Below are 14225 nucleotides of genomic sequence, written 5' to 3' on the forward strand. Positions count from 1 at the left end.
CTCCTTCTCTGACCCCTAGTCTGACCCTGTCCCTCCCCTACTCAAAGACCCTCAGTGGCTCCCTGCTGCCCTTGACAGCCCAGTTTCCCAGCCCCTCCCTAGTACAGCCATGGTGGCCAGAGCCCTGCCAAGCCATGTTGAGGCCCCTCCCACCTCCATGCCTTTGCTCGGGCCATCCCTCTGCCTGGTGAACACTGACTGCCACTTCAGGACCTGCTCAAAGATCTCTGCCTCTGTGAAGCCTTCTCTGAACTCTTCTCTTTGTCCCTATGGTGCTCTGGGGAGCCTTCCATTCCATGCTGGGATGGTGTTTCTGTGACCCTCTGGGAGTCCCTTGTGCAGAACAGTAAATGGTGCTTCTGCAGGGCCTGGAGTACAGGCCCATCAGCATTTGTTGGAGAATGAATGGATGAATGAATGGGTGAATGGACAGCTGGGTGGGTGGGTGAGTAAGTGAACGAATGGCTGGTTGCCTGGATGAATGTATGAATGGGTGGATGCATAGATAGATGAATGAATGAATGGTTGAATGGACAGGTGGATAGATGGATGAGTGAGTGAATGGGTAGAGGCATGGATAAATAAATGAATAGGTGGATGGATGGATGGACGGATAAGTGGGCAGGTATGTGGGTGAATGAGTGAGTGAATGGATGGATGGATGGATGGATGGATGGATGGATGGATAGGTGGATGGGTAAATGAGTGAATGAATGAATAGATGCATAGATAAATGAATGACTGAGTGGATGGATGGATGGATGGATGGATGAATGGACTGATGAGTGGACAGGTGGGTGGGTGGATAAGTGAGTGGATGGATGGATGGATGGATGGATGGATGGATGGGCAGGTAAATGAGTGAATGAATGGATAGATGCAAAGATAAATGAATGACTGAGTGGATGGATGAATGGGTGAATGGATGAATGGATGGATACACAGATGGATGAAGAGGTCAATGGACAGATGGATGGGTGAATGAGTGAATGGATGAATGCATGGATCCATGAATGAATGAATGTATCAGGAGCTGAAAGCCTGCTGCTGCCTTGCTTTTCCACACCGGACAAGAGCATCTCTCTGCAGCCACGTATCGTGATCAAAGGTGCCCCCAAGTGTTCCTAAGGCTCTACCTCGAGTCCACCCTTCTGCTCTCCTTCCAGATCCCCTGGCCTCCCCGGAGGGAGGTTCTGGCCAGGATGCCACCCTGAGAGCCAACCTCAAGATGAAGAGGGGTGGCCCCCAACCCGATGGGGTTCTTGCTGCCCTGCTTGGGCCTGACCCTGGACAGAAGAGCGTGGACCAGGCCAGCAGCAGGAAGTGAGAGCCCACTGCTCCAGGACACCCTGTCCTGGCTAGAGACCCAGCCCCAGAGGCCTGAGCCACCGCTGGTTCCTAAAGATGCCCCCAGGGGAACTGGGCTCCAGGCATGGATGATTGTGAGGTCCTGGGGGGCTTTGGGGACAGATAATGTCTCCAGGGGAAGGGTCTGGAGGGGCCAACACCCTCATCAGAGCCCTTCTCTGGCCTTGCCCCTCCCCCACCCCCACTCCCCGCTGGAGACGGGGTCTGGGTGGGCTGGGTGCTGGGAATAAGAATAATCCTAATACCCATCATGTATTGAGTCCCTGCTGTAACTGGCCCTGTCCAGGGAACTTTCCTTATGTTGTCTCATTATTTAACCCTTAGGAGGTAAGCTTATTATCCCCACTTCACAAGGGGACCGACGCTCGGATGGTAGAAATAACCCTCCCTTGGCCACCAGGTCATGGGTGGCAGGGGCGGGATTTGAACCCAGGCCCCTCAGTTCCTGAAGCCATGTTCTCTCGACCCTGCCAGCCTCCCCTCTTCACGAGAAAACTCAGACAGGGAGGGTGCAGGGCCAGGATGGTTCCTTAAGGCAGGCAGGGTTGCGGGGAGGCTGGGCCAGCCAGTCTGAGGGGATAGGCAGGGTCCTGCAGGGCCTGGGGCTTCCCTTCCTCAACCCCCTTCCCCACTCGCTGGGGAGGGGGGCGGCCTGGCCTGCAGCTGCTCTCAGAGGCCAGGGAGATCCTGAATAAGTCACTGCCAGCCACGCAGACTTGAGGACCTTGAGAGAGCAGCATTGGGGGTGCAAGGGCCCCCCAAAACCAGATCGGCATCACCGGCCACTGCCTCCCAGCCTCACTGAGCCCACCCGCCCTCTCTGGGTCCGTCCCATCCCTGAGCCGGAGGAGGCAGCATTTCATGGGCGTGTCTGTCAGAGGTGGGACTTTTAGCCTCTACCCTACGAGTTCGTCTCTCAGGGGACTCTGTAGGTTTGCTACTTTTGCATGGCATAGCAAGTCCAATGTCCCCTTTGCAAACTGCAGAGAGGGAAACAGAGTCCCAGGCCTGCTGGGAAGAGATGCTCCTGCCTCCCACCTTCCAGAGTTGGGGAGCCTGGCAGGCTCCACAGCAGGCACCAGGTCCCTAGCAGCCCAGAGCATCTCTGATTGGAGCCCTCAAGGCCTCTGGGGCCCTGGTCTCTGTGAACAACTCAGCCCTGGTGCTCCTCTCTTGCTGGGCTGGGACCTGGGACACAGCCACGACAGCAAACTCAGAGAATTGAAGGTGCTGGCGCCACCCTGGGGCACTCTGTCTTCACAGCAGGAGTGACTGTCTCCAGTGCTCTTGGTACTCCTGTTCGGCTGTGGCCTGGTCCCTCTGGGCCCTGGGATCTTCTTCTGGCCCTTGAGGCAGGTCTGGAGAGGCAGTCTGTGTCTTCATGGAGGGGTGGTCAGAGGCGGGGACCACCAGCCTATAGCGTTATTATTGTATCTGACAATAAAGGTGCTCTCCCCACTGTGGGTCTGTTTGTGTTGTGACAGCAAGAGGCTGGTCTGCATCTCACTGGCCAGGTGCCAGGAAAGCTGTGAGCAGCTCCAGCCAGGCTCGGGGTGACCACAGAGCCTCTGTGGCAGGGAGGTCCAGCTCTGCCCTCAGGACCTCCAGGGAAGGGGCTGGGAGTGACACACAATAGGCAAGCCCCAGATTGGGGCTTAGCCTGCAAGGGTTCTTGGCTTCACCCAGGAAAGAATTCAAGGGCAAGCTGGAGGTAGGAGAAACAGCTTTATTGCAGGGGCAGGGTTACAGCTCCATGACTCCTCCTGCAGAGCAGGGCTTCTCCCCAGGCAGAGAACAGCAGTTCAGGGTAGTTCTGCACCATATTTATACCTACTTTTAATTGCATGCAGATTAAAGGCTGGTTTATACAGAGATTTCTAAGGAAAGGGTGGTAATTTCTGGGTCATCGGGTCTTTGCCACAGAAAAGGGCAGTAGCGCGTGAGTGTTGCCATGGCGATAGTAAACTGACATGGCACACTGGTGGGCGTGTCCAATAGAAAGATGCTTCCACTCTGTCCCTGTTTTAGCTAGTCCTCAATTAGGTCCTGTGTCTGAGCTATCCCTCCAGAGTCAAAATCTGTTTCTTACCTCCAGAGGGTGAGGGATGCCCCTTCAGAGGCCACCTCACCCTTCCACCCAACCACACTGTCTGTAAGTTGGGCCTGGCCCCCAGCTCTGCAAGAAGGTGAGTTAAGTTGGGGTGGCCTCAGGGTTCTGGGAGGAGCAACCCTGATCCTGCTCCATGCTCCTGTCCAGGACTGGGGTCAGTGACATATCAGAGACCCCAGGGAGGCCCATATACCCTGATGACAAGTCCCAGGTACAACACAGAGACCCAAACCACTGCTGAATCACCCTGCGACCTTTGTAGGTATTAAGCTTTTGCCCTGTGTGTTAGTCTGTTCTCACTCTGCCGATAAAGATATACCCGAGACTGGGTAATTTATGGTAATTTATAAAGAAAAAGACGTTTAATGGACTCACAGTTCCACGTGGCTGGGGAGGCTTCACAATCATGGTGGAAGGGGAAAGGCACATCTTACATGGCAGCAGGCAAGAGAGAATAAGGACCAAGCAAAAGGGTTTTCCCCTTATAAAACCATCAGATCTCGTGAGACTTACTTATTCACTACCATGAGAACAGTATGGGGGAACTGCCCCCATGATTAAATTACCTCCCAATGGGTCCCTCTCACAACACATGGGAATTATGGGAGCTACAATTCAACATGAGATCTGGGTGGGGACACACCCAAACCATATCACCATGTGCCCAGTGCCCAGCTACAAACAGAACCCTGCCTACCTCTGCCTGGAGCTTGAAATCCTATAGAGAGGGTGAACGTTAAATACCACACCAGGCCAGGCGTGGTGGATCACACCTGTAATCCCAGCACTTAGGGAGGCCAAAGTGGGAAGATTTCTTGAGGTCAGGAGTTCAAGACCAGCCTGGGCAACATAGCAAGACCCTGTCGCTGCAAATTAAAAAAAAAAAAAAAAGTTAGCCTGGCGTGGTGGTGGCTTGTACCTGTGGTCCCAGATACTTGGGAGACTGAGGTGGGAGGATCACTTGAGCCCAGGAGTTGGAGGCTGCAGTGAGCCATGATTCCGCCATTGCACTCCAGCCTGGGCAACAGAGCGAGATCCCGTCTCTAAAATATAAACATAAAAAAGCACCACAGCAATCGTGTGGAGGAAGGAGATTCCAGGCTGCTCTGAGAGTCCAGGACCCAGAGACCAAAAGGGCAAAGAGAGCAGGGAAAGAGAGAGAAAGAGGGAGGGAAGGGAAAAGAGAGACAGAGAAAGAGGTGAGAGGGAGAGAGAAGCAAGAGACAGAGACAGAGAGATTGTCTGCCAGAGCTTCATCTGTCTTTATTTGCTGGTGAATAGGCAACACGTTCCTTAAGCCAGAGCCTCTTCTTCCAGGCCCCATTGGCTCTGGGATGCTTCCTCCAGCCACAGGTCCTGGGCCCAGCAGGCACAGTTCTTTCAGCAAACAGGGAGACCCGGGGTGGGGCAGGTGCCTGAAGTCAAACCTTGGCAGGAACCACTGGGCAACTGTCCCAGGCAGGGAGTGTGAGTATGTTTAGGCTGGAGAAATGTCCTTAGCCCTTTTATTCCTTTTGCCAGGGCAGGAGTTACAAAACCATGTATCATTCCTTCCTTCCTCCTTTCCTTGATGCAACAAATCTTTTATTGATCACCTTAATTGAGCCAGGCCCTGAGAACTTCCCATGAACAAAAGACAGGAATCTCTGCCCTCAATGAACCAACACTTCAAGGGGAAGAAGTCAAAATAGGTAATACACAGCCTGGACAACATTGTGAGACCCCATCTCTAAAAAAAAAAAAAATTTAGCCAGATGTGGTGGCATGCACCTGTTGTCACAGCCACTTGGAGGCTGAGGCAGGAGAATCACTTGAGCTTGGGAGGTCAAGGCTGTGGTGAGCCGAGATTGCACCACTGCACTCCAGCCTGGGCAAGAGAGCAAGACTCCGTCGCAAAAACCAAACCAAACCAAACCAAACCAAAATAGGTGATAGGTGTATATATTTTTAAAGCCAGTAAGATGATAGGCTAGAAGCCTAGCCATGTTCAGATGATCAGCAATATGGAAGCGCTGAGGACTGGGAGCTGACAATTAGTCTCATTTTTTTTTTTTTTTTTTTTTTTGAGATGGAGTCTCGCTCTGTCGCCCAGGCTGGAGTGCAGTGGCCGGATCTCAGCTCACTGCAAGCTCCGCCTCCCGGGTTTATGCCATTCTCCTGCCTCAGCCTCCCGAGTAGCTGGGACCACAGACGCCCGCCACCTCGCCCGGCTAGTTTTTTGTATTTTTTAGTAGAGACGGGGTTTCACCGTGTTAGCCAGGATGGTCTCGATCTCCTGACCTCGTGATCCGCCCGTCTCAGCCTCCCAAAGTGCTGGGATTACAGGCTTGAGCCGTCGCGCCCGGCCAATTAGTCTCAATTTTTAATTTTTAAAAATTATTTTAATTTTTTTGTGTGTGAAAAAATACCTCCTCTCCTCGAGGAAGTAGACCAGCACGCCTTCATTCCCCCAGAACCAGTGGCAGAGATGGGATCCTAAGACAGAGACTTGCCTGCATTGCTCAGGACACCAACATGTCCTGCCCCAGAGCTGCCCCCTCTCCCCGCCGAGGTCTTCTTCCTTCTGTCTTAAGGGCAGACCCCACGCCCACTGACGCCTTTGTCTTTCAACCAAGGGGCTGCTGAGTTTGGAGGGTGTGAACTGAGCTTAGACGCTCCAGGTGGGCACCCTCAGGTGCACCCTGAGAAGACCCCCGCGGGGCAAGGTGGAAGCTAGGGAGGGAAGCAGAAGGGCTGAAGGACGACAGGGGCTGACTCCCCCTGGCCATCACCTTCCAGCACGAGACTCTGACAGTCACAATTCCAACGTCAAACCTGGCCTTCCAGGTCCTTGGAAAGGAATATCTGTCAAAGTAGGAAGACAGAGCCTGCTTTAATTAACAGCTGGTTAGCTCAATGCATAACTTCCTCTCTCTCTCTCTCTCTCTCTCTCTCTCTCTGTCGCCCAGACTGGAGTGCAGTGGTGCGATCTCGGCTCACTGCAACCTCCGCCTCTCCGTTCAAACAATTCTCCTGCCTCAGCCTCCCGAGTAGCTGGGATTACAGGTGCCCGCCACCACACCCAGCTATTTTTTTTTCTCCTGTATTTTTAGTGGAGATGGAGTTTTACCATGTTGTCTAGGCTGGTCTCGAACACCTGACCTCAGGTGATCTACCCACCTCAGCCTCCCAAAGTGCTGGGATTACAGGTGTGAGCCACCGTGCCCGGCCTCGATGTATAACTTTTAAATAGACTCATGGGATGCCTTCATTTGTCCTCTGGTCCCTGGATCCTGCCATAGGAGGGCCTGGATGGGACCAGCAGAGTCTAGGGGGAGGGGGAGAGGGCTGTATGAGGAATGTTTGGGGAGAAAGAACTTCCAAGCTCGTGCCAGCAGGGTGGACAGGCCAGCCCGAAGTGTGTTGGATGGAGCCAGGGTGGCAGATACTATGGGTCCCAGAGGAGGTCTGAGACAGGGCTGAGGGAGAAGGTCTTCCCCAAGGGGCTGGGTGTGAATTGGTCCTTAATATGGAGGACAGATCCAGTGCTAAACAGTGAAATGTGTCACCTCCTTTAATGTCACAGCCACTGCTCTCATTTTGGGGTGAGTCAGCTGAGCCCCAGAGAGGTTATGTAACTTCCTCAAGGTCACACAGGCAGTTGGCGGTGAAGCTGAGGTCCAGACCAGGTCTGTGGGACTCGGGAAGCCATGCTCTGCCCCGCCGAAAGAGGCTCTGGAATGAAAAGCAGAGTTCACATAAACCCAGGGGTGGTGCTGCCGAAGAGGCCAAGTGTGAGCAAAGGCTAGGGGCAGATGAAGGGCAGAGCAGATTTGGGTAAGGGTGGAATGAATCTCCCGGGACACTGAAGCAGCTGCCAGGTCAGGGATCTCGGAGGACTGTGATGCTGGAGGGAGAGGAAACTGACCCCTAAGAGTCAGCAGAGGAGGCAGGGTCTTGGTCTGGCCTCTCTGCACCATCTGGCCGTAGAATGACCTTTCTGAAGTGCAAGCCTGGCGTCACTCGTCCCTCACTCATGAATCTGCTGTGGCTCCCCTGTTCCTGGCCTCAAGCCTGAGCTCTGCCCCCTGGTGCTGTCACCTGGGTCCTTGTCCTGGCCACCTTCTGCACACATAGAGGTTGCAGCCACAGGAGTCAGCCAGGAGGTCTGCCCATTGCCTGGTCTCATCTCTGTCCAGCTGTGGAGGCTGGCTCCCCAGTACAAAACAGCGCTAAGTGTCTGCAGGAAAAGGGACAGTGCTGTTGGGGGAAGGGCCTCAAAGCCCCAAGGGGAGATAACTCTTTGGCCTTGTGTGACCTCCTCAAATCTTCACCTCCTCTCACCTCTGCAGCCAAGGAGACAGGGCGGGTCCATCTGATCCTCTCCCCCGCATCAGAAAGGTCCTTGTGTGCATGTGTGGACACCGCTGCCTGCACTTCCAAGCTGTCCACAGGGCCCAAGACTCAGTGTAGGAAGCAAAGCACCCTGGGTTCTCAGCTAGGATGCTGCAGGGCTGGACCACGGTCATCTTCGTCTGCCCAAAATTGCCCTCCCTCCCCACAGCCCCTGAGGAAAGAGGACTCACCAGGGTCAGCCCAGTCCTGGCAGGAGCCTCCAGGTCCCCTCCTGGCTCACAGCTGAGCTTTGAGGGCCAGAGCTGGGGAAGGGCTGGGTAGACCCCTCACTGCCTGTGTGCCCAGAGCTCCCAGTCTGAGGTCACCGGCCTGGGCATTAAGGAGGGATAATTAGCTCAGGCCCCTGCTCACCTCGCCCCGCCCTGCTCCACCCTGTCCCCACTTTGCCTGACCCAGACATGGCTGTCTCAAATTTCCTGCCTGTCTCCTCTGCTCTTGTGCCTCGGCCTCCGGCGGCTGCTTCCTGCGCACACCCCCTCTGTGGCCCGGCGTCCAGATCAAACCTGACATTTCTTCTGAAATGCCAACTGACTCTAGCCCCTGCTATACATGTGTGTGCATATGCAAGTGTGTGCATGCACTCATAAGAATGAGTGTGTTCATGTGTGTGCACATGAGTGAGAATGTACATGCATAAGAATGCGTGTGCTTTGTGTGTACACATATGTGCACATGTGTGCATGTGTAAAAGTGTACATGCATGAGAATATGTGTGTATGTCCAGCGCATATACACATATGCACGTGTGTGTGCTTGAATATGTGTGTGTGGGTATGAATATCTGCTACAGTGTGTACGCACCTGGGCACATATGTGCCTACAGGGTGTGTGTGGTGGGGAAGGGACTGACACCACTTCAGTGACACCTTTTCTTTTCTCTCTCTTTTTTTTTTGTTTTGTGTTTTGAGGCCAAGTCTCACTCTGTCACCCACATTGGAGTGTAGTGGCACGATCTTGGCTCACTGCAACCTCCACCTCCCAGGTTCAAGCGATTCTCCTACCTCAGCCTCCCGAGTAGCTGGGATTACAGGCATGTGCCACCACACCCGGCTAATTTTTGTATTTTTAGTAGAGATGAAGTTTCACCATGTTAGCCAGGCTGGTCTCGAATTCCTGACCTCTGGTGATCCTCCTGCCTTGGCCTCCCAAAGAGCTGGCATTACAGGCATGAGTCACCACACCCAACCAGCTAACACCTTTTCTTCCAAAGCCTCTCTCCTAGGGACTAGAACTCATTTGAATCATAGTCCTTGGTGCGCCCGAGGCCCTGGACTGTGACTGAGTTCTCTGACTCTGTGGGACCCTCTTGGCCTCATCCCTTCAGCCCAGCTGAGCCCTGGGGTGGAGCAAGGCTGCAGGCTCAGACAGGACCCTGCCTTGGAGCCTCCCCTCTTCTAGTGGTAGGAGGCCCAAGGGTCTCCCCGGCAGGCAGGCCTGCTTTGGGACCCAGAATCTGGGCCTGAAAGCAACTTCTTAGTCCCCAGCCAGGCACCCCGGCCTGCCCCGCCGCCGTTGCCACCAGCCAGAGAAGAAAGTCAGGACCCCCCAAATCAGACGGTAACTCTGGCAAGGGCTTGACATGATGGCCATAGTGTGGAGGTGGCCCGGGCTGGGCTGAACCTCAGAGGTTCACACGAAGACATGCTCTTCTTAGCCTATTCCCAGCATGTCCTGAAGACCCACAAGGGGCAACTCTCCTACCGGAGTGGCAGAAACAGCCCGACTCTGGCTTTGGGCTCAGCCAAGGGTGGTCAAGGTGCCATTGGGGTCCCCCAGCTTCACTCCTCACCTCCCTAAATCCAAAGCGCACCCTCCCAGCTCTGTCTCTTCCAGTCACCTGTGAGTGTCCTGTGGGCCAGGTCACGTCTGCGTCCCCAGCTCAGGCCAGGTGCAGAGCAGATGAATCACTGCAAATGAATCACTGGCACATGACAGGACATTCACGATGGGGGCGTGGCTTCTTTCCTGACACTGGCACATAGCTGGACATTCACAATGGGGGCGTGGCTTCTTCCCTGACACTGGTACATGGTAGGACATTAACGATGGGGGCGTGGCTTCTCCCGTAACCCTAAGAGGCCATGTTGGAGGTTATAGGCAGGGGCAAGTGGGAGCCAAGACAGGCCTACATCAGAACAGAAGCCCCCTGCCCACTCTAACCCTCCACGCTTGCAGTTCCAACCACTCCCAAGGTTCCTGGAATACCTCTCTCCCAGACCAGCTTTATGGATTGTAAAAAAAGAATTTCATGAGGTTTTCAATTAATTGAATTTTTGGGGGATTTATTTCCAATGTTATTAATAAATTCTAATGCCACCTATAACTTTCAAAATTAACTTGCAATCGGTGCATTGTAAAAGGCAAATTAAATACTTTTTCAGGCAAGGGCTGGCAAATTTAATGAGCCGATGTGTCCCGAGGGAGATGGCTGGGCTCACACATCCCATCAAACACTCCTGCCATCAGCAGATAAGAGTGTGATCTGGGTGAGTGACAACTGGACCTCCGCATCCTCATCTGGGATGAGGGATCACAGAACCTGCCTCCAGAACCCTCAGATACCTGGAGTTGATGCCGTTTTTTTATTCATAGACAAATACAACGAAGGGGCCCTATGGCAGTTAACTTTATGTGTCAACTTGACTGAGCCATGGGGTGCCCAGATAATTGGTCAAACACACCTGCCCTGCCCAGGTCAATTCATCTGGTCAGTCTACAGGAGAGTGGGGGCAGGCCAGCCTCTGCCTCCTTCTGATTAGAGAACAAGGACGGCAGTGAGGACGGCAGGGAAGACAAGGAGCAGGGGATCCCAGGGAGGACCGCCGGGCTCACTGGAGGGAGGAGAGCCCTCCCCTAGGAAGGGACACAGCTGAGGAGTCTGAGAGATTTAGTAGGAGTTGTCTGGGTGAAGGAGAAGGCAGGGCAATTTGGGGAGGCACTAGCACGTGCAAAGGCCCGGTGGTGTGAGAAGGGGAAAAGCACTGGAAATTGTTGGAAATGCTCTAGGGTGGAGCCAGCAGGGGAAATATGATAATGTGGGCTTATTACAAGGCTACAGGGATCTCAGGGGACCCCAAGGACAGGGACTGGAGTCAGAATAGGCCCCAAAGAAAGCAGTACTGGATCTGAGTTAGTGCCAAGGCCTCAGTGGCAGCAGGAGATTACTGATTCCTATGGGCTCTGCCTGTTGCCTGTTTGTCCCTGTTTTTGTGGCAATGTGTCATTTTGTCTTGGCCTCATAGCTTCAGCCTGCTCATGACTTCTGCTGCTTCTTATGGCTTGCCATAAGAGGGCATCTCTCCTTCAGCAGCAGTCAGCTTTGCCGTGACCCAATATTCAAACTGGGTGTCAAGCACCTTCATTGTCTCCTCAGGGACACAGCACACAGGCTCCCTGGGGCCTCTCTAAAGATGGAGTTCTCAGACAGTACCTGGTGCTGTAACAAATATCCCATTGACCTGAGGGTGACATTTCTCAAAGCTCTAAAGACTGGGAAGTCCAAGATCAAGGTGCCAGCAGATCCAGTTCCTGGTGAGGGCTCTCTTTCTGGTTTGCAGACGGCTGCCCTCTTGCTGTGTCTTCACATGGTGGGGAGAGAGAGAGGAAGCAAGCTCTGTTGTGTCTCTTCGCATAACAACATTAATACCCTTATGAGGGCCCCATCTTCATGAGCTCATCTAAACCTAATCACCTTTCAAAGTTCCCACCTCCAAATATCATCACACTGGGGATTCAGGCTTTAACAAACAAATTTTAGAGGCACATAAACAAGTGGTCTACAGCAGTAGAATGCCTTGACCTTGTACGCAGACAAGGACAGACCTCGGTCTGGTTTTCTCTAGGCCTAGACGCAGATACCTGATAAGGAGGGAGGATTCCAGGGAACCAAGTTCAGAAGCCTCATAGAGCAGGAAGTATGGGTTTTGTGGCCTGTTGATGGCAGAAGCTTCTATCTTAGGCTTAGGGTCTCCAGCTAGGCTCTTGCTGGGCAAACAGTGCAGTCTTTGCTTTGTTTTATAGCAGAGCTGCATTTTCAAACATAACCATCCCACACCCACTCTCCAGCTATTCAAGGACTTTGATGACATCCCTCCAGTTTCTCAGGATGTAACAGCGGCAAATCACTGTGCACTTTCTCATTTGCTGCCCATGATCCCCCATGCTCCAACCACAAAGCAGGTCCATATTGGGCATGAAAGGATCCTGGCCTTAATTTTTCTTCTGCCTCGTGGCTATAAAGGGAGCATTTTGGGTTTTTTTTTTTTCCCCAAAAAGATAAAACCAAAAGGTGCATCTTAATTAGGGAAGATGTGCAGTGAGACCAGACTGAACTCTACCAGGCACCGGTCTTTCACTGTGTATGCACAATGCTTTTAAGGCAGCCCCGTTGCCATGGCGATTACCACATCTCAGCTTACTGAGGTGGCGTTGCAAACCTGTAGGGAAGAAACGGATTATTCAATAAATGATGCCGGGACATTTGGTTAGCTATTTGGAAGGAAATAAAATTAGCTCTTTCCTTCACACCATACATTCATATAAATTCCAGAGGATTTAAAGAATTAAATGTAAGAAAGGGAAAACATTAAAAAGCAAACAAATGTTTGATCTTGTGGGTACATGAAGACATTTTAAACCTAAAGCAGTAGAAAAAATAACAAAGGTTAAGGTAGAATTTAATACATAAAATTTAAATCTCTGTTTTAAAAATTATTTAGTTTGTTTTATTGGGAAACTGCGAACAAGAATAAAATGGTTGCAAGAAATATGACAAAAGATTAATACCTCTAATATGTAAAAAGTAATTACAAATCAATAAGAATGAACATTCCAATAGAAAAATAGTGAATGAGAAATGCTCAGAAGATGAAATAAAAATAGTAATAAAATATTTAAAAATATTCAGCTTCATTGGTCATCAAATAAATGCCCATTAAAATATCAATGAGATTTTTTCCTAGAGCTTATCAAAGAATGTTTAAATATAATTATAGCACTCAATCTCATTGAGTGGAGTAAAACTGAGTATTCCTATTCATCTCACATGTGAAAATACAAGTTGGTATAAAATTTCTAGGAAAAAAGTTAACTTCATGCCACGAGAGATTTTAAAATGTTCACACTATTCAGCTGGTAATTTCACTCTGAAGATGTCCTAAGGTGCTGTCCAGGATTGAAGCCAAAAATGTAAATGTGATAATATTCACTGTAAGTATTTAATAGAAGTTTATAATTTACTAAAACACATGGGCATGGTTAAATAAATTATGGTACATAAATATGATGAAATATTGTGCAGCCATTAAAATAATATTTTGAATAATATTTAATAGCATAGAAATATGTCTATGATATAATGTTAAGCGGAAAATAGTATATCATTTGGGTTTCTTAGCTGCCAGCAATAGAAACCTGCTCTGGCTGTCTGGATAAAGTGGAAAAGGAATTCACTGGAAGAAAATTGTAGGGCTTGGAATCAACAGGAACACAGGAGAACTAAACTGAGAAAGGAAGAAAAATAGAGAAAGAAATAGAGGAAGAGAGAGAAAGCAAAGAAATATAGAGAAAATAAAGAGAGAAAGAAGAATGAATGAAAGAACCAAGGAAGGAAGAAAGGGAGTAAAAAGGCAAAACAGGGCGAACATCCATCAACAGCTATACTCATGGTACCAAAGTAGACATATGGTTTGATCCCAAGTCAAGGCAAAATTGACTGTTCAGAAATACCAGACTCACCTGGGAATCTCAGTGCTCCAACCCTTGCAATGTTTCCTTCTTACTCACACAAAGTAAGTACTTACCAGGTTGGGCAGCCTTTCACCACCTTGTAGCCCAGCCACTGAAAGAATGTAGCCTCTGAGATTGTCACAACAGGGAAGACAGATGGAGGAGGCTCCATGGGAGTGATGCTGTCGTTTCTGTTCACAGTCCATTGGTCAGCAGTAGTCATACGGCCCCCAACCTCACTGCAATGGAGGCTGGGATAAAGAAGGCAGTGAGCCAGTTGAGGCTGCAATTTGAAACACATGGTACACTTAATTTAGGATAATTTGAGGAAGATTTAATTTCAAGGAGACTATTTTTAAAGGTGTGGGTGGGCTGTAGAAGAAACAGAAGGGAGAATGTGGTGAGCTAGGGCTATTAACAGCCTAAAAGGATGAGGGTCAGATTGGATTTTCAAAATCTCAACTATGTGCTGTTTATAAGTAGCAATTTTGAATAAAAGATCACTATAGAAAATTTGAAGGATACAGTTATCCAGCTTCACCCAATGGACAATATATAGAACACACGCCTACCAATTGTATAATATGTGCTCTTTTAAAGTGTACATGGAACATTTTCCAAAATA

The 14225-nt window shown here is 50.7% G+C and overlaps 1 protein-coding gene and 1 long non-coding RNA gene across 5 annotated transcripts in view; one reads left to right on the forward strand and one right to left on the reverse strand.

Moving 5' to 3' along the window:
• COL26A1 (collagen type XXVI alpha 1 chain) overlaps positions 1 to 2827 on the forward strand; it is a 204093-nt gene extending 201266 nt beyond the window's left edge. For all 3 annotated transcript variants that reach the window (XM_033193195.1, XM_033193196.1, XM_033193197.1), the window contains exon 13: positions 1167 to 2827. In XM_033193195.1, coding sequence (XP_033049086.1) covers positions 1167 to 1327 — 161 coding nt within the window. In that variant the 3' untranslated portion in view covers positions 1328 to 2827. The remainder of the gene's footprint in view (positions 1 to 1166) is intronic.
• Positions 2828 to 10127: 7300 nt separating this feature from the next.
• On the reverse strand, positions 10128 to 13829 carry LOC117072789. Of its 2 annotated transcripts, none has more exons than XR_004432945.1 (2): positions 13675 to 13829; positions 10128 to 11451 (listed from the first exon to the last, which is right to left on the reverse strand). It is a non-coding gene; the product is annotated as an uncharacterized LOC117072789 (long non-coding RNA). The 2 variants fall into 2 exon arrangements; XR_004432946.1 differs by having other exon boundaries at positions 10128 to 12309.
• Between the last annotated feature and the right edge of the window lie 396 nt (positions 13830 to 14225).

This window comes from Trachypithecus francoisi, unplaced genomic scaffold (genome assembly GCF_009764315.1).
Source record: "Trachypithecus francoisi isolate TF-2019V2 unplaced genomic scaffold, Tfra_2.0 Lachesis_group4, whole genome shotgun sequence".
NCBI lineage: Eukaryota > Metazoa > Chordata > Mammalia > Primates > Cercopithecidae > Trachypithecus > Trachypithecus francoisi.